We start from the raw sequence: 26,115 nt of genomic DNA, 5'->3' as shown, positions 1-26,115 counted from the left end.
CGAGCCGCAGTTTGCCCACCCCTGTGTTAACTAGTACAACCGGGCATCCAGCTGTCCAAGTAGCCTTATATTGTTTCTATCGTGCTTGCCAGTGTGGGCTCTATGAAGCTTAAGTTTAACAGGGATGTCCCGGTGAGATCTTTGTAGTCCATCGTAAGTGTGACATTTATGGCATTTTCAGGCTTTATATGAAATTCAATTTCAAGAAATCTCTTTCTCAGCAGAGCAGCTTATTTAAGCTAATACCCATGTCTTCCTATGTTTGAATTTCAGACTTTTAATTTTGTCTGAAATAATAACTCTTTGAGAGTAGCTGTTGCTGTGACTTCATTAAATTCTAATGCCTCTGTTTCTCCCCCAGGATTCTGCGCCAGACACACGTAAAATACATTGCTTGGTCTAAAATACAAAAGAGTGGCAACATTTTGCTGAGTTTCCAGACCTTTCCCAAGATGGATCCAATAACGTTCACAGCGAAGAAACATCTGTTTCCTAATGAGGTCTGGGTGGACTTCGGTCTCCAGCTGGTGGGCTCCTTGCCCGTGCATTCCCTGACCACCATGCCTATGCTGCCATGGGTCGTGGCAGAGGTGCGACGGCTTAGCGGGCAGTCCTCCACAAAGGAGCCTGGTAGCAAGCAAGTCCGGCTCTGCGTTTCGCCCTCTGGACTGAGATGTGAACCTGAGCCAGGAAAAAGTCAACAATGGGACCCCCTGATCTGTTCCAGCATCTTCGAGTGTAAGCCTCAACATGTACATAAACTGATTCACAACAGTCACGACCCAAGTTACTTTGCTTGCCTGATTAAGGACGATGCAGCCAATAAGCGGAGTATCTGCTATGTGTTCAAAGCCGATGATCAAACAAAAGTAAGTGGGGGTGATCAAACGATTAAGACGTGACTGGATGGTCTTTCTTGTACGAGGGTCCAGACATTCATTTTACATACACTGGAATAAATAAGAGATAATGGTGAGTTATACCTAGATGATTTCACTGGACCTCTTTGGTTTATGGCGATAGTTTCTTTACAGTTTTGAAGAACACTTGATAACAGATATTAGAAATTATGTTTCTGAGTTCAAAACTTCAAAAGAGAAATCTGTCTAAACTTATAATTAAGAGCTGAACTGTGAGGATTCGGATCATTTAAGAAGTATGTCCTAAAGCAATGCTTCTCAAACAGAAGCGTGCACAGGAATCACGTGGGGATCTTGTTAAAATGTAAATTCTGATCCAGTAGGTAAGGGATGGACCCTAAGACTCTGAATTTCTTTTCTTTTTTTTTTAAGATTTTATTGGGGAACTGGGGAAGGGAACAGTGCTGGGGAATTGGGGAAGGGGTATATTGTGTTTTTCCAGAACCCATCAGCTCCAAGTCAAGTTGTTGTCCTTCAGTCTTAGTTGTGGAGGGCACAGCTCAGCTCCAAGTCCAGTTGCCCCTTTCAATCTTGTTGCTGGGGGAGGGGAGGAGGCACAGCCCACCATCCCATGCGGAAGTCGAACCAGCAACCTTGTTAAGAGCACGTGCTCTCGCCAGCTGAGCCCTCCAGCTGCCCTGAGACTCTGCATTTCTAACGAGCTGCCAGGTGATGCTAATGCTGGTACCTCTGCAGATTGCACTTTGAGTAGCAAAGCTCTAGATCAGTAAGCTCTCCATTTTTTGATACTGTTAATAAAAAATATTTCTTTGTAAACTGTATAAGAATACAATTAGCCACTTTCCCAAGGCACAGTGTTTATTTAGGCAAGGACCATTCATAAGAATAGTGGATATGAATCTAAGTTTTGATACTTTCAGGGTTTTTTTGTGGTTGTTTTTTTTTTGCGAATTTCATGTCAGATCTGATTACTTTGTTATTGTTATAGCTCATGATGTGGCTGAGAAAAATATCATAGGAGAAATAGTAAAAATGGCCTCAGCTCTACTCTTTTCCTGTTCATTGGTGCTTGCATTGTTGTTGGCATTTTTTGCAGTTCTGTGCAGGACTCGTTTACAAGTTCATTCTGTGAGGGTTAGTTTAGATAAAATTGAAAATAGAGTCCTTACAGCTGCTTTCTCAATTGGGGCCATGTAAACTGCAATCTGGTAGTCTACAGAAAGCAAACAAACAGGTGAGGGCCCCACTGCGAACCCGTGAACTGAGGACTGCTCACACCAGGCCCTCTGTGGCTGTCTGCCACTCGCAGCAGTGAGGATGCCAGTGAAAATCCATGCAGTAAAGGTCAGTAAATAGAAATAGAAATGCTAATGTTTCTCCCTGCATCCCACTGGAATTTTTGCATGCTGTCCAGGGTGCATAGAACTCAATTGGAAATTAATGTCCTTGGTGACTAAGTAGACTTGTGGAGATTCACTTTTGTTTGTTCATTCCTTGGTCATTCCTTGTTTCTTTTACTCATTCCTTCAGTGACTACTGCTCCAGACACCATGCAAGAGGATATTAGTTCAGGCTAGAAGGAAGGCAGAAACATCAATAGGCAAATACTACGTGGTCCGTGTACAGGGCATGATGGGGAAGACAGAGAATGGAGCCTAACACACCAGAGTGTAAGGAAGTCTTTTTGAAATAAAGGCGAATCTTAAGCTTAAAACCACTATCTTACCCACAGAAGTGGATAGCTGCTTATTGTAAATCGTGTCATGCTATTATTGTCCATGCATCTCAAATAGGCATCATAGCATCCTGGTTTGGAGGTTCAGAAGGACTAGCTCCCTGGATTCCAGTTGTCGACCGAGTGTAAAGGATTCAAGAGGCTCTGGCTAGAATTAAATGATAAAGATTGATTCAAGGATCTTAGGGTTTGCAAACCAGAGACACAACGAGGCAACGCCCAGAGTGTTCTGAAGAAGAAAGGAAAGCTGAGGGTTCTTAACAGTAAAATGTACATTTTTTTTTTACTTACAGTAAAAAGTCCTATATTATTAGCTTCTGGATTTGTCCAAGATGGTCATCCTCTAGATAACCTGCGGTCTGGATACTGGGTGTCAGGTGGTCTGAATAATGGATGTCAGATGGTCTGGATATGTGAACATTTTTTCTTTAGTCCTTCAGGGGGTACTTAGAGGGCTATCTGGAAGTTTGATGTATAGCCAAGTATTGACATAGGACTGAAAAGTTCAAAAGTTTACGTTCCCAGGCTAGTTAAAACAAGAATAGAACTGTTTCCTCATGCCTCACACTAGTTGCTTTTAGTAATTTAGCATCTTGACTATAGTGACTCCATTTTATTTCTTCACTTTATTCCTCACAGTCCTCTCTGCCACCTATGAACTGGGAGGCCTCAGGCAACACTGAGCCTGCTTCCTCATCTGTAAAATGGGGATAATTATAGTCTATCTTGTAGAGTTGCTGGGAAGACTAAATGAGGTAGAACAGGCCCTGGAACTTAATAAGCACTTATGGCCATAAAACAATGTTCATCAAAGAAAGTTTTAGTGGAAGCAGATTTTATGCTAATTTCATTCCTAGTCTAAAGCAAAAGGAAAAAGGAGATCAAAATAAGCGTCTTCAGTTCTCAGGATGAGATCCTGGTCATCTTTAAGGAACATTTTATAAACTAGACACTTATAAACTTCATAAATAAACTTAATGGTTTCTGTTATTTGGGCAAATTCCAGAATGAGAATCAGAGGACAGAACAGCTTGTACTTACTCCAGGCCAGCTCTATATAAGGACTGAGTTTCCTTGGGGAGAGTTGTTGCATGGAATAGTTGTTCAGCACTTTACACTTTTGACTTTTCCCAAAAAGTCAACCTGAGAATAGGCCCGTCATTCAGATACCTGACAGAAAGAAGAGACTTATAACTAAATTCGGTAATTGGCCCTTCGAGTCTGATGAAAAATAGAGAAAGGCCCTTACTCTGTGTTCTAAAAAGCATGGTAGAAATATGAATTAGTCCTTAAGTTACTTTCGGCTTGCATACAATTTTTACAGATACAAATTGTTAGTATTCAGGGTAATACATTGCTGTCATCCTGCTTATTTTATAAAATGATAATTTGTCACATAGGCACTTCGATCAGGGATTCTATTGTTTTTGGAAACTGAATGGTAAACCAAATTGGCCATGACGGATTGTAACTGGCGTGGTATCTCTTGTGTTCTTGGGACGTCCCTGGCACTGTATCTCGTAACACAGGGTTAGGTGCTATAAGAACATGTTACCCTATGCCATCATTTCTTTTAACTATTTGTAACATTTTCTCAGTGAAATAATTTCTAGATTAAGACCTCTTCTAAATAGATACGGTCAGCATCAACTGTGTTTGCCAGAAGAGAGTTGTGCGTTCACTGCCGGGGTCATAGGCACAAAACTATTTGAGAGGAAACCCACTGATCAACATATAAATTCATTCACTGAGGAATTTTTAGGGAGAAGAGGTGTGTAAAGGAGTAATTTCATACTCACAACGTGAGATTCTGTTTCTGATTGTATGATCTATAGAATATACTCAAGGTGTTCCACAGAGAAAGGCTTCCATAATCAAAACGCATTAGGGCGTCATCTTAAACTTTTTGATCTGAGGACCTTTTTCCACTCTTAGAAATTATTGAAGATCCCAAAGAGCAGTAGTTTATATGGATTATATATATTAATACTTAATGTATTAGAAATTTAAAACTGAGAAATTATACAGGCATTCATTTATTTAAAATTTAATCAATTGTTTCATTAAATTTTTATTTTAATTATTACATAATTAAATTTTTATTTAATTAATAAAATTTAAGCATAAGCTCCCTACATGTTAGCATAAATATTATTTTTGTGAAAAAATAACCACATTTTCCAAAAACATTTTAGTGATGAGTGACATAATTTCACTTTTTTTTTTTTTTTCAAATCTCTTTAATGTGTAGATTGATAGGCAACTACTGGATTCTCAGCTGCTGCTTCTTTCATTCTGTTGTGATTTGTTGTTTTGGTTGAGTATATGAAGAAAGGTTGGCCCACATGAATATGGAGTAGGAAAATGAAGAAATATATTGTAGCCTTTTTAGAAAATTGTGGATATTTTTTTAACACTATACCAAAACTCAACAAGCAGTAGTTTCTCAAAGGCTTGTTGTAATATGAACTCTGAAACCATATCAAAGCACTTTTTGCACTTTGTTATATTAAGACCCATTGTTCTATCTTGCACTTTAGTGAATCTTTTAAGCATGCATGATTCTGTAATATCATGCATTGATTATTGGAAAATATTGGTTTACTAAATTATGCAGACCACACTCTGAGAACACTATATTAGGGAAACACTATATTTTCTCTTCGATGCTTGAGTTGTACATTAGTCCATAAAATCCCTAGATTTATTGGACCATAGGTTACATTTTCTCATAAAATCCAAGAATATTCCTCAGAGCACGTGTGAACACAGGAGCGTAAGGTTCTGGGTTAAAGTCTAGTTTTGAGTTTTAGGTTGTGGGGGCTAAAGTATATTAATACTTTTCCTCCCAACTCCTAAATTCCTTTAGCTGGGCTAATAATCAATTTAACATGAGAAAAAGTAATAGGAGAAAGTCAAAATTTTAATACATGTGCATGGAGAATTCACAAAGGCATGAAAATTCCAAAGACAATGAGACAACCTTGGGTGTATATGACATTTTGGACAAAGGAGAAAAGGGTGGGGGTACTATATTTCAGAAGTGAGAATGGGCGATTTATCGGTAGCTGAGGAAGGGAGGAACACACGCGGCAGGAACATTCTTGCTGGGCTACTCAGGAGCAGTGGGACAGCAACTTGTCTGCTCCCCTTCCCCATTTCCCCAACGCTGTTCCCCTCCCCCAATTCCCCAATAAAATCTTTTTAAAAAAAAAAGAAAGAAAGAAAGAAACAGTGGGATGCAGGGCGTATCTAGCTAACAGACCCCTGCCTGAAGCCCTCTTATTATCATATTTAATTCAAATCAGACTAAGGTGAACATCCTAAGATCTCCTTTCTGAAGCAGGTTTTTTTTTCTATCTGAATCTCTTGGGCAGGAAGGCAGGGAGGGCCAAAGGTTCTTTCTGGATCTTGTTTCTTAATGAATAATTTAAAAGCAGTGTCCCAAAAGGCAGCTTCAGGGTGGCAAAACTTTGGTCCCCTTTAAGGTCCATGGCAGGAAATGACAGTATTCACTCTGGAAAACAGATGGTTGCGAGAGTGACCTTGACTAGATCTTTACCGCACCACATCACAAAGAAATCAAGAGTTCTGCCTGGCATGTCTTATTAGGGAGACCACTTCATGCACGGTGTAGATGCATGACCACTGCACTGTACACATGAAGCTGAAGCTGAATAATATTGTGTGTTAACTGTAATTTAATGTGTATATAGTCACGGGATATGGAGTACAGCATAGGGAACAGAGTCAATGGGATTGTAACAGCTGTATACGATGTCAGAGGGGTAGTGGATTGGGAGAGGGAGGTTATCACTTTGTGAGGGGTGAAAAGTCTAACTTACATTGTTTTGTACACCTGAAACTAAAAGAAAGAAAGAAAAAAAAGAACAAGAGTTCTGCCCAGACTCAGCCCTAGAAAAAACAGTTATCTTGAGATTCTTCTCCAGTCCTTCAGTTTTGTCTCGTCTATGAAAATGTACTCAGGAGAACTCAGATTTGCCACCCACTTTAGGGTTCCTTTAGATCACTCATAAGAGTCTTTACTTTTTTTTTAAGATTTTATTGGGGAATTGGGGAAGAGGAACAGACAAGTTGCTGTCGTTTTGTTCTTCAGTCTAGTTGTGGAGGACATCGCTTCACTGGCCCATGTTGGTATTGTGATCATTGTGCTCTTCCCTGGTGAGGCAGATCAGTCGCCGGGTCCTGGATGGCCACTCATGGCAGCTCTTGGCTGCTCACGCCGGCTGCTGGCCACTCACAGTAGCTTAAGGCAGCCCACTGCAACTCCACTGCAGCCTACGCCGTCGCCGGCGACTCATCAGCCCAGCTCCGGGTCAAGCTGTTATTCACCATCTTAGCTGTAGAGGGCACAGCGTCACTGGCCCCCATGTGGGATCTGAACTGGGGCCCTGGTGCTCAGACTGGCGTCCCAAGCCAACTCTTAACTAACATGCCACTCAGCCGGCCAGAGTATTTACGTTTTAATCCTTTTCTTTATCTAAAGAGTAAAAAGTTCTGCTTCCTTTAAAGAGACTTGCCAGCACTGAGTTGCAGGTAACAGAAGTGTTGGGTCGGGGCTTCTGACATTGTATGGGATGGATTCCCAATGGGGAATGGCAGGGATTACTGGGACGGTATATACACGGAGGGGAAGTGCACGTTGTGTGCAGGCCAAGAGGAGGGGAGAGTGTGTGGGGGACCCAGGGTAAGTCAGAGATTGGATACAGGAGAGTACTTTTGCTATAAAGTGCCCACTGTTTTGTTTTTTGTTTAACTGACTTTCCTTTTCATACCTGAACTTGTCCTGGCTTTTCAAACGCTGTTCCTGGCTCTATTCAGATTCTGATTTTCTGGACCTGGCATCCAGTGTGGGCACAGCATGGGTGTTTCATAATTGTGTCAGGACAGATGTATTGATGCAGGAGTGCTCAGTGGCTACCCTCCTCCATCCTGCCTAAGAGAATCTTGTCTTTGCCAGAATCTTGTGAGCCTATTGCTCCCTCTCCCAAAGAGGAAGTATTATATCTTGCTGGAAAAGCAGCTAAGTTGATCTCCGTAATAAAGTGCTAAAACATTAGGGATGGAGAGGAGGGGGAAAGTGTGAAAAAGGAGGTTGGGGTTGGGTAAGTGAGCCAGAGTAACTGAATGGGAAGTAGAAGGCTACTTACAGAAGAGGACTTTAGTCAATATTGCTGAAGAAGACGTATCTGAGAAGATGTCAGTGTTCTTCGAGTGAATGGGTTTCCTTTTCTGTGATTTTTGGCAACTAAACTGTATTCTTTTCTTCTTTAATAAATTTTTTATTTTTCAATTACAGTTGAGATACAGTATTATATTAGTTTTCGGTATAAAACATAGTGATGAGACATTTATATAATGAAGTGATCACCCTGATGAATCTGGTACCCATCTGACACCATACCTCATTATTACAATGTTATTGATGATATTGATGATGAAAATTCCCTATGCTGTGCTTTACATCCCCATGACCATTTTGTAACTACCAATCTGTACATCTTAATCTCTTTTTGCTTTTTAACCACCCCTTCAATCCCCCTCCCATCTGGCAATCATCAAAATATTCTCTGTATATATGAGTTTGTTTCTGTCTTGTTTGTTTATTTGTTTTTTTAGATTCCACATATAAGTGAAATCATATGGCATTTGTCTTTCTCTGTCTGACTTATTTCACTTAACTTAATGTCCTCTAGGTCCATCCATGTTGTTACAGATGGCAAGATTTGATTCTTTTCTGTGGCCGAGTAATATTCCAGTGTATATATGTACCATTTCTTCATTATCTATTTGTCTATTGATGGACACTTAGGTTACTTCCATATCTTGGCAATTGTGAATAATGCTGCAATGAACATATGGATGCATGTGTCTTTCAGTTCGTGTTTTGGGTTTCTTTGGATAAATATCCATACATGGAATTACTGAATCCTTCTTTGTCTTTTATTATAGTCTTTGTTTTTAAAGTTTACTTTGTCTGGTATAAGCACTGCTACTCCAGTTTTTTCTTTTTGCTTTTATTTTCATGAAATATCTTTTTCCATCCCCTTGCTTTCAGTCTGTGTGTATCTTTCAATCTGAAGTGAGTCTCTTGTAGGCATCATATGTAAGGGTCTTGTTTTCTTATCCATTCAGCCACTCTTTGTGTTTTGATTGGAGCATTTAATCCATTTACATTTAAAGTAATTGTTGATAGATGTGTAGATATTGCCATTTTATTATTCATATTTTTTATCTTTTTTGTTTTTTTTCATCTTGACAAAGTCCCTCTAAGAGTCTTTGTAATACTGGTTTGGTGGTAATGAACTCCTTTTGCTTTTTCTTGTCTGGGAAACCCAGAATCTGTCCTTCAATTCTAAATGATAGCTTTGCTGGGTAGAGTAATCTTGGTTGTAGGACTTGCTTTTCATCATGTTGAATATTTCATGCCAATCCTTTCTGTCCTGCAAAGTTTCTGTTGATAGACTGAACAACAAAAGGGACAGCAACTTGTCTGTTCCCCTTCCCCGATTCCCCAACGCTGTTCACCTCCCCCAATCCCCCAATAAAATCTTTAAACAAAACAAAACGAAAGAAAGCTTCTGTTGAAAAATCAGCTGACGGTCTTATGGAGGTTCCCTGTAAGTAACTGCTCTTCTCTTGCTGCTTTTAAGATTCTTTCTTTGTCTTTAACCTTTGGCGTTTTAATTATGATGTGTCTTGGTGTGGGCCTCTTTGAGTTCATCTTGTTTGGGATTCTGTGCACTTCCTAGGCTTGTATATCTGTTTCCTTCACCAGGTTAGGGAAGTTTTCAGTCATTATTTCTTCAAATAGGTTTTCAATTCTTTGCTCTCGCTCTTCTCCTTCTAGTACCCTTATGATGCAAATGGTGGTATGCTTGATGTTGTCTCAGAGGCCTCTTAAACTATTCTCATTTTTTTGGATTCTTTTTTCTTTGCTGTTTTGATTGGGTGTTTTCTGCTACTTTGTCTTCCAGATCACTGATTCTGTTCTCTTCTTCATCTAATTTACTGTTGATTCTCTCTAATGTAGTCTTCATTTCCGTTATTGTATTGTTGGTTTCTGACTGGTTCCTTCTTATGGTTTTTTTATCTCTATTTTTACCTATTTACTTATTTATTTATTTTTTAAAATTTTCCCTGAGATCATTGAGCATCCTTATAACCAGTGTTGGAAACTCTGTGTCTGGTAGATTGCTTGTGTCCATTTTGCTTAGGTGTTTTTCTGGAGCTTTTTTTCTGTCATTTGAGGCATGTTTCTTTGCCTCCCCATTTTGACTGCATCTCTGTGTTTGTTTCTATGTATTAAGTAGAGCTGCTATGTCTCCCAGTCTTGGTAGAGTGGCCTTATATAGTAGGTATCCTGTGGGACCCAGTGGCACAGTATCCCAGGTCACCTGAGCCAGGTGCTTCAGGTGTGTCCCTTGTATGGGCTGTGGGTGCCCTCCTGTTGTAATTCAGCCTTGATTGCTCTAGGTATATCAATACAGTGGAGGAGCTGTTGTGAAGAGGCTGAGCAGGATTCACTTTAGCAGAGCTCTGGTGCCTACTGAGTATGCCCTTTGGGCGTGTCGTTTGTGGAGGTGGTTGGGTGGTGCTCTGGTGTAGTCTGAAGCTGACCACCAGGTGGTTTGGTTCTGGGGCCTCTCGAGAGGGGCTCTGTTGCAGGCCAAGGTCAGTTGCTCCCTGTGCCCTGCCCAGGGCCGCTTGGTATGAACTACAAAGTGATCTGGAGATGGTTACAACTTGTGCTGGGCTTGGAGGTGCCTGAGAGGGGCCAAGCCTCAAACTGAGGCTGGCTGCTGCTATTGCTGGACATGAGGCTGCTTTGCAAAAGGTATGAGACATGCTGAAGCCAGATGCTGTTTGTTTGGGGTTTGCTAAATTTGCTAACCTTTGAGAGATTTTAGGAATGTCTGCAGCATGAGCCAAGACAGGTTGTTCCTATGAAAAAGCCACTGGAATTAGCTTGGGTGGGCCCACAAGTTGGATGGAGTGGGGTCCCTGGGATCACCAGCACCTGGCAAACAGTGTTGGCCAGGTTGATGGAGACTTAGATGTGGCGCCCTCCTGCATGTGTAGGCTGGGTGGGGGAGGACTCAATACAGGAACCTTGGCTTCTCCCAGCTCCTCTGTCCAGGAGAAAGCTGTCCCTCCTGCCCTCGCTCTGAAGCCAGACAATTCAGTTCTCCTTCCTGTATGTCCCTAGTGCCTTTTGAACGGCTGCCTGAGCACTGGAGCTCAGAGGGGGTGAATCCGTCAGTGGGTAAGCCCACACATGGGCCCTTTAAGAGGAGAGCCTGGGACGCCAGCTGCCCTCAGTCTCACTCAGCCACAATCTCCACTGATTTTCATAGCCAGAAGTTATGGGGACTTGTCTTCCTGGCACTGGAACCCTGGGCTGGGGAGCCTGGTGTGGTGCTGGGACCCTTTGCTCCTCAGGGGACCTCTGCAGCTGAGATATTTCTCCCAATTTTTAACTGTCATATGTGGGTGTGTGACCAGCCCGTTCCATGTCTCTACCCCTTCTACATCTTCAGGTGGCTTCTTCTGTATGTCCTTAGTTATAGGACTTCTGTTCAGGTAGACTTAAGGCAAGTGTCAATGATGGTTGTGGTGTAGTTTAGTTGTAATTTTTATGTCACGGGAGGAGGCGAGCACAGTTACCCTACTCTGCCGTCTTAGTTAACTGTATTTCTTGAAGGTGACACAAATCTGAGACTGAACCTGGTGGGTTCCCTTACCACTAATTTTAAGATTACTTATCTATTTGTAGACTCAAGAGCAAGCAATAAATGTTTCCTTTTAAAATTTCCAGTAAAGCATGCACATGGCCTTGTAAGTACATCATCTTTCTCAGTACCTGCATAGCCTCTCTGGATTTGGTTACATTGTGTATTAAACAAAAAGGTGGCCTAAAGTTATTTTCCTGTGATTAGCGGGATCAATACTTCAATCCCCTATATTGAAAGCCAGAGTTGCTTTGGCTGAGTTTTATGATTTAATTTTAAAATTTTTTGAAATTTAATTTTTGATTGTAGCTTTGTTTCAGTTGTATTTTATTTTATTTTATTTATTTATTAATTTTTTAAAAAGATTTTTATTGGGGAATTGGGGAATGGGAACAGCGCTAGGGAATTGGGGGAAGGGGAACAGACAAGTTGCTGTCCTTTTGTTCTTCAGTCTAGTTGTGGAGGACGTTGCTTCACTGGCCCAAGTTGGCACCATCATTGCGCTCTTCCCGGGCGAGGCAGATCAGTCGCCGGCTTCTGGACGGCCACTCACTGCGGCTGTTGGCCGCTCACACTGGCTGCTGGCTACACACGGTAGCCCATGGCAACCCACTGCAGCAGGGGCTGCAGCCTATGCCGTCGCCGGCGACTCATGGCAGCCCAGCTCCAAGTTGAGCTGTTGTTCAGCATCTTAGCTGTAGAGGGCAGTGTCACTGGCCCTCATATGTGGGATCTGAACCGGGGCCCTCTGGTGTCCCAAACCAGCTCTTAACCAACGCGCCACTCGGCCGGCCCTCAGTTGTATTTTACCCATTACTAATTTGTCTTAATAATTCCCCATATACTTGGAATTTTAAGTTAGTGACTTGAAATATGCTCCACTTATTTCAGCGTTTTCCATAGAGTTTGGCTTCAGTTGGGTCTCTTGCTCGGCTGTTATGTTAGCTGGCTCATTATGTACTTGCTTTCTTTGCTAGAGTGAAGTTTGAAATTATAACACTGAGCTGGAGTATTTTGTTCCTGAGGGTGATGATTCTGAAGAACATAGTATTATTTTTCAGATATTTTTATTTATTGCCCTTTCTACATTCGGTCTTCATAATTTCTAAATATCACACATTATTATTTTTTTGCTGCTCAGTCAATGGTTCTGAGAAGGTTTTGTTGTGTAGGTTTTGGAGGACGTTTTATATCTGTTAAATTCCCACTGGGTCTCTTTATCTCCATTCTGGTTTATTAGTCATACTCAGTGACTATGACTCAGGGCATGGTTGCATGGAACAGTGTATCCATGTCAGCTAATCAACACTTGACCATGTATCAACGCTAGACAGAAGTCAGTTGCTGGGTGCAAGGGTTGGCAGGGATTCTTTTTCATCTATAAAAAGAATGTCATGGACTGCATGAACTCTAAAGTATTTGCTGGAAAGTTTGGGTTCACGACACTGGATGGATTACATAATATATTTTTTATTTTGAAAAATGAGTCTGAGGGCTTCAGAAGCATCCACCTTACGACAGATGCTTAGATGATATTTAAAAAGTCTTTATGTCTTCAGTACCTATCACTTTAAATAGCTTTGCATCTTTCATCAAATGCTTTGAGGTTGATAATTATTTTTTAATATATATCAGTTCCTTAGAATAGACTTTACAAGTATCTAGAACTTAAAGTTAATTTGTATCTTAAAAGGATTGATTTGTAGCCTAGATCTTCTCTGTCTAGTCCAGTAATCAGTAGTCATCTATGGCTATTGAGCACTTGGCAATGTGGGTAGTCTGAATTGAGATGTGCTTTAAGTGTCAAAACAGTGGATTTAGAAGATTTAGTTTGGAAAAAAAAAAAGTAAAACATCCCAATAATTTTCTATATTGATTACATGTTGAAATGATAAGCTTTTGGATATATTGGGTTAAATAAAATATAACGCCAAAATTAATTTACCTTGTGTCATTTTACCTTCTTTAATGAGCCAATCAGAAAATTTTTAGTTGCATATGTAGTGTGTATCTTCTTTCTACTAGTCAGCCCTGGATGAGACCAGCTACCTAGGAAGTATTTCTGGAAGTAATCTGAACATTCATCTGAGTGATTCCAGGTTTCCCCCTTTTCTTTGCTACCTTCTGTTTGTTAATGATAGAATTTTGCTGTAAGTTCCTCTGAAAAGGTTGCATGCAAAATGACACCCTGTTTTTAATTCTAGATGCGTAATGCAATGGACAAGAGCCCTGTTGGCTACTCGTTTGGGATTTACTGAAGTAGCTAAATTTCTTCTTTCTGTTTTTTCTCTTTTTAAAAATACTTTTCCTCCCTTTGGTTGCATAGGCATTCAACCCCAATAATTATGGCTGTGAGCCTGAACCAACAGCTAGAGCAAGTCAGGTGGGGAGCTGGCCTGGCTCTGAGAAAGTCTCAGAAGAGGCCGGGTTGGGAGTGGGGCTTGCGGAGGAGCCTGATGCTGGACACGCAAGACAAGAGGTGGACGTGAGTGGAATCACTGATGTGTGCCTGTGTCTGACTTAGCACCTTCAATGTGACTTCCTGGTAGCACTTTCCTGTCTGGGTTAGCTCCAGTGGTACATGGGGAATCATCATTTCTGGTGTTTGAGTGATGTAGGTGTTCGTAATGTTGCAGATTTTACATTAATTCGTTCATTGGAATGCTACCAATGTGTCATGTACGTGACTGGGCACAAGGGTACAAAATCAAATAAGGCATAATTGCTCTCTCAAGAAGTGTTATGGTGTTTTATATACCAAATGCAAGCTCTCAATGCTGCACTGCAGGCATTAGCAAACATCTGGAAGTATGGAAAAGAAATGTGGAAGAATGGGAGGAGGCCGAGTATAATAGTGCTGCCGTTATTTGAAAAGCTACCATGTACAAAATGAAATAGGCAAATTATTAATTGCTCCAGAGAGCAGAACTAGAAATAATGGAAACTTGTGGAAAACCAGATTTTTGGCTTTTCTTAACAGTGTTAACCATTTGATAATTAAATGGGTTATATGGAGCAATGGGCGTGTGTGGATCTTATCTTAAGGAGGTTTCACCTGGAAAGTCATCTTCTTCCTATTTCCACACTTCCCACTATGCAGGATGTAGTACCTGACAATGTTCCCCTTTTGTTTCAGACAACTGAGTTGCTCTTAAATGTGTTTCATTTTTTATTTTTTATTTTATTTTTTTTTATTTTAGATTTTTATTGGGGAATTGGGGGGATGGGAACAGTGCTGGGGAATTGGGGGAAGGGGAACAGACAAGTTGCTGTCCTTTTGTTCTTCAAATCTAGTTGTGGAGGACGCTGCCCCACTGGCCCAAGTTGGCACCATCATTGCGCTCCTCTCTGGCGAGGCAGATCAGTCGCCGGCCTCTGGACGGCCGCTCATTGCGGCTGCTGGCCGCTCACGCTGGCTGCTGGCTACACACGGTAGCCCATGGCAACCCACTGCCACAGGGGCTGCAGCCTACGCCGTCGCCGGCGACTCACGGCAGCCCAGCTCCAGGTCGAGACGTTGTTCAGCATCTTAGCTGCAGAGGGCAGTGTCACCAGCCCTCATATGTGGGATCCGAACCGGGGCCCTCCGGCATCCCAAGCGAGTTCCCAACCATCGCGCCACTCGGCCGGCCCTCATTTTTTATTTTTTAGCTGAGCCATTCTGCCACCTGTTGACAGCTCAGTGGCAGCTCAGCTCTAGCCAGGAATCGAACCGGCGACCCTGTTGCTCAGAGCTCACATTCTTGAGTGAGCTCTTAACTAAGTGAGCCACTTGGCCAGCCTTTAAATCTGTTTTATATTGAAGTGAAGTTGTTCCCTGTAATGTCTAGCTGTGTGTCATAGATGTATCTTCTGGAGGGATTGACCCTGAGTAAATGCAATGCATTTTCCACGGGACATGTGAGTAGGTTTTAAAGATACGCTATGAGTTTACCAGGCCAATGAGTTGGATGCAGATTGAATGGACATCCTAAGTAGAAGACAGAGCACGTGCCAAGCCATAGCAGGACACAGGGATGCGGAGATGTCCCCCGTGGCTGGGACTACTGTGATTTGTGTCCCAGAAGAGAGAAAACGGAAAAAAAGGCCGAGGCTAGCGTTTACAGGGCTTTGTATGCCTTGCTAAGGGGGTTGGAGATTCTCCTTAAGAAGGTTGCTGTTAGAAGTATTGATCAGGAAAGTGAAATTATTGGGTTTGTTTTTAGATTTTGGAGTGGAGGATGGAATAGAAGAATGAGAGACAGATGAGTAGAAGTAGTCAAGGTGAAACCTCAAAAAGCATCTTGATTCTTAAGCATAATATGAAATGGCTTGTTCTTGCTGAATTCATGTTGATGTCCTCTGATCATTTCTCCCTCTGGAAACCCAGATGTGTTTTAATAATCTGTTGGTCTTTAATGGAGGGGAAAGTCAGATTCCAATTTCCTATCCTGTTGATTCATCTTTGCACTTGTTGTTGCCTCTGCCTGGAAGGCTCTGCTCCCATCTCTTCATGTGGCTGCTTCCTTACATCATTATGAACTTATTGCAAGCCGCATCCACCCTCTGGCCTCCCGGTCAAAAGTACCTCCACACCTATCACTGTCACTTCCCGGTTTTAATGTCTTCGTAGCACTTGCCAGTATCCGAAATTATCTTGTTTGTTCCTGTGCTTCCTTGTTTACTCTCCCCCCACCTGCCTGAGCAACAAGAGAGCAGGGCCCTTGCCTGGCTTGTTCACTGCCAGACCTCAGAGCCCAGAACAGTGCCTGACACATAGTAGTAACTTCATGAATGAATGAATGAATGAATGCTACCTTTTGTGTTTATTCTTAGGGATGTGCTGCTTCTTTCACCCCCCTCCCCAATCTCACCTGAACCCCCCTGTGCAGCCGTATTAGTTTATCTCCTTGTTTCTCTCTTCCTTCCTCATCAGGATCGATTTCTCTCTCAGTCAGGATGTTTTTCTGAGGTGCCACCCTTCTCCCTTCATCCCTCTTGAGCTTCTTTTCCCTTAGAGTCTTTGTTTGTAGGATAATGTTTATTGGCTTGTATCTTGTTGAAGTCTACACAGTTCTCTTCCTTGGTTTTTGTAAACACAAAATATTTTTGGCATTTATTGGTGATGGTTGTGGGAAAGAGTTCATGAATGCTGAGCAGCCTTTACTATTGAGAGACTCTTGTGTGTAAGTTAGATCCTTTCAGCTGCGATAAGAACCCATTTTTCTGCATCAATTTTTTCCAAAATAAATACTACTTTTTCTGATTATAGAGGCATTTATGCTGAATGTAAAAAAAAAAAAAGTACAATAGTGTTAAAATTCTCCCTTAATCCTACCTCCTAGAGAAAAATCAACATTAACAGAATGGTGTATATTCTTATAGATTGTATTGATTTTATTCTTTTATTATATAAACAAATGTTTCTATATGTAATCAATTTATATATTAATTTCTACCATTTTTTTAGCTCACTCTCGCTCTCAAAATTAAATACATATTAATATTAATTATAGTATATAGTCTTTAATTTTCTATAGTATGTATTGTAGCATATAGTATATAATTACAATTATAATTATAACTGTATAATATAAATATAATATAGTATATGTAATTAACATTGATGTTATACGGTATATTAATTATAGTACATAATAAATATGAATATTATATAATATATAACAGCATTAACATTAATATATATTAATATGTATTATAGTATATAATAATTAATATTAATATTATATTAAATATATATTTATATGAAATATATATCTCTAATTTATAAATATAAAATAGAAATATATACACCAATAGATATAGCTATAGGTATATTTTAACTTCTTTATCGTGATAGAAGTGCATCCTTTGAGTGACTGCACAAATTATATGCAGCAGGGAGAAAGGAAGGGCTAGTTTCATGGTTATGACAAAACCGCTCTTGGGTGACAGTATCATCTTTGTTTAGCTTTGTTGAGCCATTTTGGTTATGAAAAGAGAGCATATCCAGGATGGGCTTGTGACTCAGATGTCAGATCTGCTTAGCATAAGAAACCAACAAGATTTTGGAGCAAGAAAAGCACAAATAAGCAAGTAGGACTACATCAAACTAAAAGCTTCTACACAACAAAGAAAACCATCAGCAAAATGAAAAAGCAACTTATGGAATGGGAGAAAATATTTGTGAATCTTATATCAGATAAGGGGTTAATAGTTTAAAAATATAAAGAACTCATATAACTCAATAGCCAATAAAACCTTTCAGTGTAAAAAAATGGGCAGAGGAACTGAATAAATATGTTTCCAAAGAAGACATGCAGATGACCAACAGGTACATGAAAAGGTGCTCAGCATCACTAATCATCAGGGAAATGCAAATCAAAACCACATGAGATATCACTTCATACCTGTTAGAAGGGCTATTATAAAAAAGAAAAGAGATAACAAATATTGGTGACGATGTGGGGAAAGGGGAACCTTTGTGCACTATTGGTACGAATGTAAATTGGTGCAGCCACTATGGAAAACAGTATAGAGGTTCCTCAAAAAATTAAGCATAGAGCTACCTTATGACCCAGCAGTTTCACTTCTGGGTATTTATCCAAAGAAAGGAAAACAAGATCTCGAATTGATATCTTCACTCCCATGATCACTGCAGCATTATTCACAATAGCCAAGACATGGAAACAACCTGTGTCCATCACACCAGAATATCTAGATCTAGATCTAGATCTAGATCTAGCTATAATGGAATATTCAGCCATGAGAAAGAAGGAAATTCTGCTGTTTGTGACAGCATGGATGGACCTTGAGGGTATTATGCTAAGTGAGATAAGTCAGACAGAGAAAGACAAATACTGTTATCATATTACTTTTATATGAAATCTAAGAAAGCCAAAATCATAAAAATCATAAAAACAGAGTAGAATGGTTACCAGGAGCTGGGGGTGGGAGAAATGAGGAGATGAATTAAGTTCTGGGGTTCTAATGTACAGCATCATGATTATAGTTAATAATACTGTATTGTATACTTGAAAGTTGCTAAAGAGTAGCTCTTAAGTGCTTTCACCACAAAAAAGAAATGGTAATTATGTGACCCATGGAGGTGTTAGCTCCTGCTAAGATGGTAATCACTTTGCATTATATAAGTGTATTAAGTCAACTTTTTGTGCACCTTAAACTTACACAATGTTGTAGGTCAGTTATATCTCAGTAAAGTGGAAAAAAAGGTATACAAGAACAATAAAAAATAAACAAAATAACAACAAAACATATTTTGGAGAAAGCCAGGTCTCAACAGTATAGGAAGTGAAGGCCAAAGTTCTTTTTTTTTTTTTTTAAATTTTATTAGGGAACAGCCATGGTCATTGGTTACACATTGCTTTCATGCTACAATGGCATAGTTGACTCTTTTAGGGAGGGCGCAGCTCACAGTGGCCCATGTGGGGATCGAACCGGCAACCTTGGTGTTATCAGCACCACACTCTAACCAACTGAGCTAACCAGTCACCCCTGCAATTCCTGTTTTTGATGGTAAATGGGGGAACAACCACGGTCTTAGAATGGGGGGGGTGTGTAATATTTGTTTTTAGCTAAGTGCTATATTGTATATGTTGCAGAAAATATCTCGCTTCTTGTCCTACTATAGTTTCCCCTTGCTGACATTCCCAAAGAGCTATTGCATTCTAGTACCCCTAAGAGGTGGTGTGAATATTATTTGTGGACATCAAAGAAAAGGGTTTGGGTGGTATGTCTGCACACAGTGACCAGAGAAGGGGTGAGTGGTAAGAGAGCTAGGAGGCAGGATAGGAAAGAGAGCCGGGACTCACTGGCCGCTGGACACTGGAGGCAGAGGGAACAGGATGAGCCGTAACTCCCAGAACCCCTGGAGAGCTTGGGGTGGAGGCTCGTCTTCTCTTTTCCCATGAGAAGAGAGAAATTATTTTCTCATCATTTTGATCCAATGTTTTTTTTCATCCCTCAGATGACAGAAGGACCCCTGCTGCTGTGTGGCCTATATATGGATGTACTGTAATTTGGCCAGCCCCTGTTAATGGTCATTTAGATTTTCCTTTCTTTATTATACTTTTCTCTGCAAAGAGAATCTTGCATGGCTTTGTATCTGCTTCTAAGCAGATATAGTTGATTAACATAGATTAATAGGAACAATGTTGCCCTCCTCAAAAAAATAGATTAAGAATATTTTGAAGATGATCCCCTTAGCAGCAGGTGTGGTTTGGCGCCCATACTTGCCCTGTGCTACATCCATGATGTTAACTTTCAAACCAGAGATTACATTTAAATTATGATGGCATGCCTTAATGGGACTCACAGCTTAAATAAACAACACCTGGAGACAAGTTGCACATGCAAGTGAATAAATGTCATATTCATATGATTTTCGTCCTTAAAGGTTGATTTATAACATGTGGACTTCTAAAATCTGTTCATGGCCTTTCTCCTTCCATGGTATGGTGAATTTTCTTAGGACTGCTTAGGAAAGTCAGGACTGAGTTTTACAATGAAAAAAAGAAAAAGATGATTTTACATTGGAAAGCTGTATATAGCATTTGTACTTTATGAAGGGACAAAATTACGCTATATAAGATTTTAGTGTTTTCCTCTTGGCTTTCATGTTTCAAATAGTGGGCAAACCAATGTCATCATGGAGTGTGTCTGGCATTTTTTATCAGTATCCAAAACCGGATGTACAAATGTACATTTGTCTATCAACTAAATACAAGTTATACTATTTTTTGAAAGATATACAACATATTCTTTCATAATAATTTCTTATTACATTTTTGGTATGTATAACATTTTTAAGTATTAATTAGCATAACTCAACATAATTGTTGAATAACTTTTCCTTTAAGATTTCCAATGATATTTTACTTCTTATAAGAAAATTTCAACAACAGGGAGAAAAAACGTGCAAGAAGATGATTCCAATATGGAAGCTTGAAGAATTGGCCCTTTCCTTTTTTAAAAATTGGAAACATGGGTCTTGGAAAAGAAAGGTTCAAAACAAGAAATAACCCCAAGAATTTTAAGGTTATAGATTTTAATTTGACCATATAGTTTCAATGCAATTAACTTCTGGGAAAAGAACAACTACTCCTATTTAAGACTCGTAATGTGATCACTGATTTAAAAATGCAAGTGCATATTTCTCAAGATAAATATTCTTATGTAAATTAGGAATCTGCTGTATCATCTGTTTCATAGCTGTTTTTTAGGATTTTTAAAAAATTTATTTTTCATTTATAGTTGACATACAATATTTATTAGTTTTAGTTGTACACCATAGTGATTATACATTTATAATATCAAAGTGATCACCGCGATAAAGTTTCATAGTTTAGATATTTTAACTTCCCTTTCTTTTGACTCTGTCATTGCTAAGTGATTAAATTAAATTATGTATGTTGACTCTCAAAAGTTAAAAATTTATTTTTTTCATCACAAGCAGAATGCTGTTATCTAGCTTCATTACCCCTGGTGAGTTCAGTAAACATTAACCGAACACCTACTATGTGCCAGACATTGCGCTAGGCTTAAGGGGTTCAAAACCCAACAAAACCCATACCCTGAGGAACTTGGAGTCCAGGGGCCCTGAGGGTGGGGCAGGAGTTTGGAGGACAGTTATAGACAGATGCTTCAGTATAACCTGGGTGAGAGATAATGAGGTACAGTTATGCCCAGGGTACAAGGTGAGCTGTCCCCCACCTGAAGGTTCCGGGAAGCCATCTTGGAGAAGATGATGTGTGAGCTGAATCTCTAAGGAGGCATGAGAATCAGGGGAAGAGACAAGACACAGAGCTATAAAAAGTGTGGGGTGGGGAGGTAGAGAGTAGCAGAAAAGGAAGGAAAATGAATGAGTAGGTTTCTGGCCTTACTGGCTGCCTAAGATCAGGACTAGGAAGAATAAGGAGTGGACTTGAGGGAGAGGAGCTGATGACTTCCACTTGGGGCTTGTGGGTAATTGGGGTTGTTTGGGGGATGTCCTATTGGCTGAGCTCAGAGGAGTGGTCAAGGCTGGAGATACATGGATGGAGCATATACATGGTAGTCAGGACTGTGAGTGGTTGACGACATCTAAGGAGAAGGGAACACTTGGGAATGTGAGTATTTTAGGAGGTGGGAAGGAGAGTCCAAAAAGGAATATTAAGACAGGAGACCCACGAGAAAGCAGTGTCCAGGGATCCAAGTCACTACAAAGTTTCAAGAATGAGAACAAGGACAGCAGTGTCACGAGCGATAATGAAGTCTGTAAAAACGCAGCTGACAAATGTTCCCTAGATTTGGCCCTGTGGGTGGTTTCCACATGGGGACCTTTGTTTCAGTGGAGTAGCGGGGGTTGGATGCCAGATGTCGGTGAAGAGTGAATGGAGAGCAAAGACATAGAGAAGCCCTTGTGACTTCTACCCTCTCCTAATATATTTTAATATATTTTTATATATACATATATAGATAAAATTTTTATTTTGCTTGATCTAGTTTTTTCTTCCTTTTCCTATTTTTATCTCTACTCAAGCCCATCAACTTTGTTTTTTTTTTTTTTTACCTCCCCTACCTTTTGACCTTAAAAACAATAACCACAACTAATTTTCATGGCTCTTTGTAATTTACAAAATGCTTTCACATGTATCACTGTATTTACTATGCTCACCTATGCTTTGAATCAGTGTTATAACTAATTTACAGTTGCTTAGGATGGAGGCTCAGACACATAGGATCGTAGATGCCTTGTAATTTAACCCCCCTTTTTATATTGAGGAAACTGAGGCTCAGAGAGACTTAGTGGCTCATGTCAGATGTCACTGTTATTTGGTGGCCTGTGTGGTGCCTGGTCCACATCTTTCACACGTGGTGTCTTGTCTTCCCCATTTGCACTGCTGGGCTTTATTCTTGCCCAGTCAGTGACCAATCCTGCCAGCCTCTTTCAGAGCATGGATAGCTGCTTTCTTGCATGAACTCAATCCTGTCTGTAGGTGGAGGGAACAAAGAAATTAGGTAAAAAAAATGTTTAAATGTATTTCTTATGATTATAAAGATAACACATAGTCATTGCATACAATTTGGGGGGGGGAAAGAAACATATAGCAAAGAAAACAGAAACCACCCTATCATTATGCCATTCGGAGATAATTGTGTTTAATGAAAGTTTAAAATAAATTAATAAAATGCTATGTTATCCTCTATTAGAAAAGATCAAAGTCATTTGGAGTCAATTTACTCTGTAAAACAAAAGGGAGAGATTGGCCCTAAAGGTCTCCCCATCTACCTCTAATGTTTTTAAATTCCTGAATTTAGTTATGACAGATTTATGTCTTTCTGTTTGGAGGATGTTTATTCTGCAGAACCTGCCAGACAGTGCCCTGCGATGGCTCAATGATTATCTATCATCATTAAATGGAAATGCTCCGTAATCTGTCTGCATTAAGGTTAAATTACTTGGAAGGAATGTATGTGCTTTGGAAGAAAGGTACCATGTGAGGAAAACAAACAGGGAGACCTCTCTAGGGAAGACAGTGAGTTTTAGCTGTAAACGTTATTATGGAAACTCTAATGCCAGAGGCAGAGATGATGCAAATGACCCCAGGATCTACTCCAGGATATAGATTCTCTCTCTTTGTGCCTACAAAAGGTACTCTCTGCTTCCCATCTCTGTAAGTCAGGTTGGCTTCTTAATGTGTTAGCATTGCTTTCCAGGGCTGATAAAGCTATACAGAATTTTGTCCAAATTAGAAAAGGGCATTTGTTCCTTTCTCTGGGAGGAGGTGACCCTGCTCTGCAACTTGGCCCGCAGAGTGGTGGTGAGTTTGTTCTTCTCTTGCTTCCTTGGCCAGGCGCCTGTGTTTGGTGAACAGTACATAAAACCCTGTATGGTGGTCCTGGCTCTGCCTTTTTGAGGCTCACCCTCCCCTGGGGACGTGGAGGGTGTAGATATTGTAGATCTAGGTGATGCAGTCCTAATATTAGGTTGACATGAGCCCTGATTGACATGGGCCTCAACTCAACACGTATCTATTGAGCTCTTACTAGCCTAGTCCCCATGGACAGCTACCTGGATCTGGACAGCAGTCCTGCCTTCACCTTGGCCACAGCCACGATCAACTCAATGTTTTAGAGACTAGAACTTTCAACAAAGTCCCCTAAGTCTTGCCTGAATTTATTGAAAATAGTTTTGTCTACAGGTGCTTGAAATATCACTATGTAATTATTAGTGGCTATTCACATTAATACTCTCTCCTAATGTAGTCAGGGACTCACAGTCAGAGATACGTCAGCTGATCTCCCTAAGCAATGGCTTCATTTAAAACTCCCGTCATCTCTAATTTCTTGCTTTTTTCTTTTTTTTTTTCATTTGAAGCTAACGTCTATTCTCTGCTAAAACAAATTCTATTTCTTCTTTGGGTCAGTGTTTAAACTTAATAGGACTACTTGGTCTCAAGCGTTCCCCTCTCTTAAGCTACCCCTGAAGAGCCTCTCTCTTATAACTATTGTTACGTAACTCCTATTTTCTTTGGTCTGGGGAGCCCACATCCATGGTTCCAGCTGTACTAGGCATCCCTCATTTTTGCTTTATCATAATGATGTTTGTATGAAAGCAAAACCAGCGATTATATTCTCTTAGACAGGGTGGATGAAATATCCAGGTGAGACACAATCCTTGGGCCATTATGCAAATGAAATGTAATGTGAAATATGTGATACAATGTGAGGTTGAGCTGCTTAAATACAAGTCTTCATGTTTTTATCTGGTTAATGCACTCTCAAAAATATTGTTAAATTGAAATTCGGGTCATTACTGTCCCTTCAGAAAACCAATAATGATTGGTAAATAGAAAATGTGATTTAAAAGCTGCACCCTAGAGGCACTTACTAGTTTAAGGACCTTGGGAAAGGTACTGAAGTTCTCTGTGCTTTACTTTCCTCATCTGTAAAACAGGGATAATAGCAGTACCGCTATCCTAAGTTGTTGCTAGGATTAAATAAATTAACATGTGTATGTGCTTAGAATGGGGCCTGGTACATAGTAGAAGCTACTCGTATATAAATGTTAGCTATTACATGAAAAATACTACACAATTAGCTTTTGGAAGTCAGATAAATTTAGGTATGCGTTTTTATAATATAATGTTACTTTTTTAATGCTTTGGCCAAGCTAATTGTGATTAAATCCAACAGTGATAAATACCCAATGTTTAAATGTTTTAAAACAGAGTGGTGTTTTGTTTTGTAAACTTTTCATAACGAATTAACCCTAGGAGTTTTCCCTCTTAGCTGGGCTATATCTGTTATCAGTCCAGGTAAGTGTAATAAGTAGAACCTTAATTTTTCGTTCTTTTACATCTGTTGTAGTTGTTGAGTCTGTGTCTGGTACTTTTTCTTAAGCTCTGTGGCAAACTCCTCTGCTCTGGTGTGCTTCTTGCAGTTTCTTTGGATTCTATTCTCTCTCTTACTCACTGCAGGAAGGCAGCCGGCCCTCTCAGTGGGCATACTTTTGAAAACGTAGACCTTGATTTTGCAGCTTGTCTGTGCACAACAGCCAACCTGTGCCAGGCTCTTTTTTTGGCAGAGGATTGACGGCTGGCTAGTCTGGTCAGGAATGCTGTGCACACCTCCATGGGTGGCCCGAATCTGAGCTAAAATATAAGTAACCCAACCTTAAGCGATTCCAATCTTTTCTTTTGCAGAAATGAATGTCATTATGACTTTGAGAAATTTATGATGGGAAGCTAATTTCCCTTTTTACAATATAGTAGTTATTTTTACAAGTAACTTCTTGAAAATCAAGGTTATATGCACCGTAGGCAGAATTATCTGAAGCGCTACAAGCTCTCCCCGAAAGACATCTAGTCTTGGTTTAGGAACTGTGGGGAGAAAATGAAGAATTTCCTTCTGGACCACTAATCCGAGCCAGTGATTACCTCTCTTTGTCTATTGGTGCTTTAAATTTGTTATGATGAAACTAAAAGATGGCTCAAGGTAAAAAACCACATTCAGTAATTTATATCTTCTCACTTTCTTAATAAGTTTTTTTAAAGCATAATTGTCATACAATATTGTATGAATTTCAGATCTACAGCATAGTGATTTGATATTTATATACCTTCCGATGTGATCATCACACTGCCTAGTAACCATCTGTCACCGTGCAGTTATTACAGTAGTGTTGACTCTATTCCCTGTGCTGTATTCTACATCCCTGTGGCTTACCATATTTGCCGGCATATAAGACGATTTTTTGGCCCTGAAAAATATGCCTCCAAGTGGGGGGTCGTCTTATACGCCAGGTACACTTCAGATAGACTGCCCATAGTGCTTGCCCCGTGCCATAGTGGCCTCCCAATGCCCGCCCACTTCATTCCACATACCGTTCAGGCATCAGCAGCGCTACTGGGTGTATGGTCGGCTGTGTGCGATTTTGCGAGTGTGGTAAATTCGGGTTACCGTATATTTCTTTACATATGCATTGAAGATTCGCGATTTTGCGCTATCATGGTGCCTGTTAGAATGTTGAAGAGCTCGCACTTGCGCACTAGTGAGGTCCCAGGGAGATGCTGATGCAAGGGTGGACCCGACTGCTATAGTGACAGGGCGGGCAAACAGGGAGCAGGGACCAATCAAATCAGGCTTTGTATACAGCCAACAGCCAACCACAATACTGCACCATTGTACAGTACAGCATAGAAAATGTCGACCAGTCAAACCCCTATCATCCCTATCATGGCACCAGCCAAAAGAAAGAAGTATG

General features: G+C 40.2%; 1 protein-coding gene across 2 annotated transcripts in view; it reads left to right on the top strand.

Annotated features, from left to right (window-relative positions):
- The window catches only part of LOC109379477 (TBC1 domain family member 1-like), a 45,816-nt gene that overhangs the window by 10,411 nt on the left and 9,290 nt on the right, over positions 1–26,115 (top strand). Inside the window, exons 2-3 of one of the 2 annotated variants that reach the window (XM_019636049.1) lie at positions 362–869; positions 19,336–19,408. In XM_019636049.1, coding sequence (XP_019491594.1) covers positions 453–869; positions 19,336–19,386 — 468 coding nt within the window. In that variant the 5' untranslated portion in view covers positions 362–452 and the 3' untranslated portion in view covers positions 19,387–19,408. Of the gene's footprint in view, positions 1–361; positions 870–19,335; positions 19,409–26,115 lie in introns of those variants that run through there. The other variant, XR_002123211.1, reaches the window with a different exon arrangement.

This window comes from Hipposideros armiger, unplaced genomic scaffold, assembly GCF_001890085.2.
Source record: "Hipposideros armiger isolate ML-2016 unplaced genomic scaffold, ASM189008v1 scaffold_26, whole genome shotgun sequence".
Taxonomy (NCBI): Eukaryota; Metazoa; Chordata; class Mammalia; order Chiroptera; family Hipposideridae; genus Hipposideros; species Hipposideros armiger.
The sequence above is the reverse complement of the archived record's forward strand: the minus strand, read 5'-3'. Positions and strand labels throughout refer to the sequence as shown.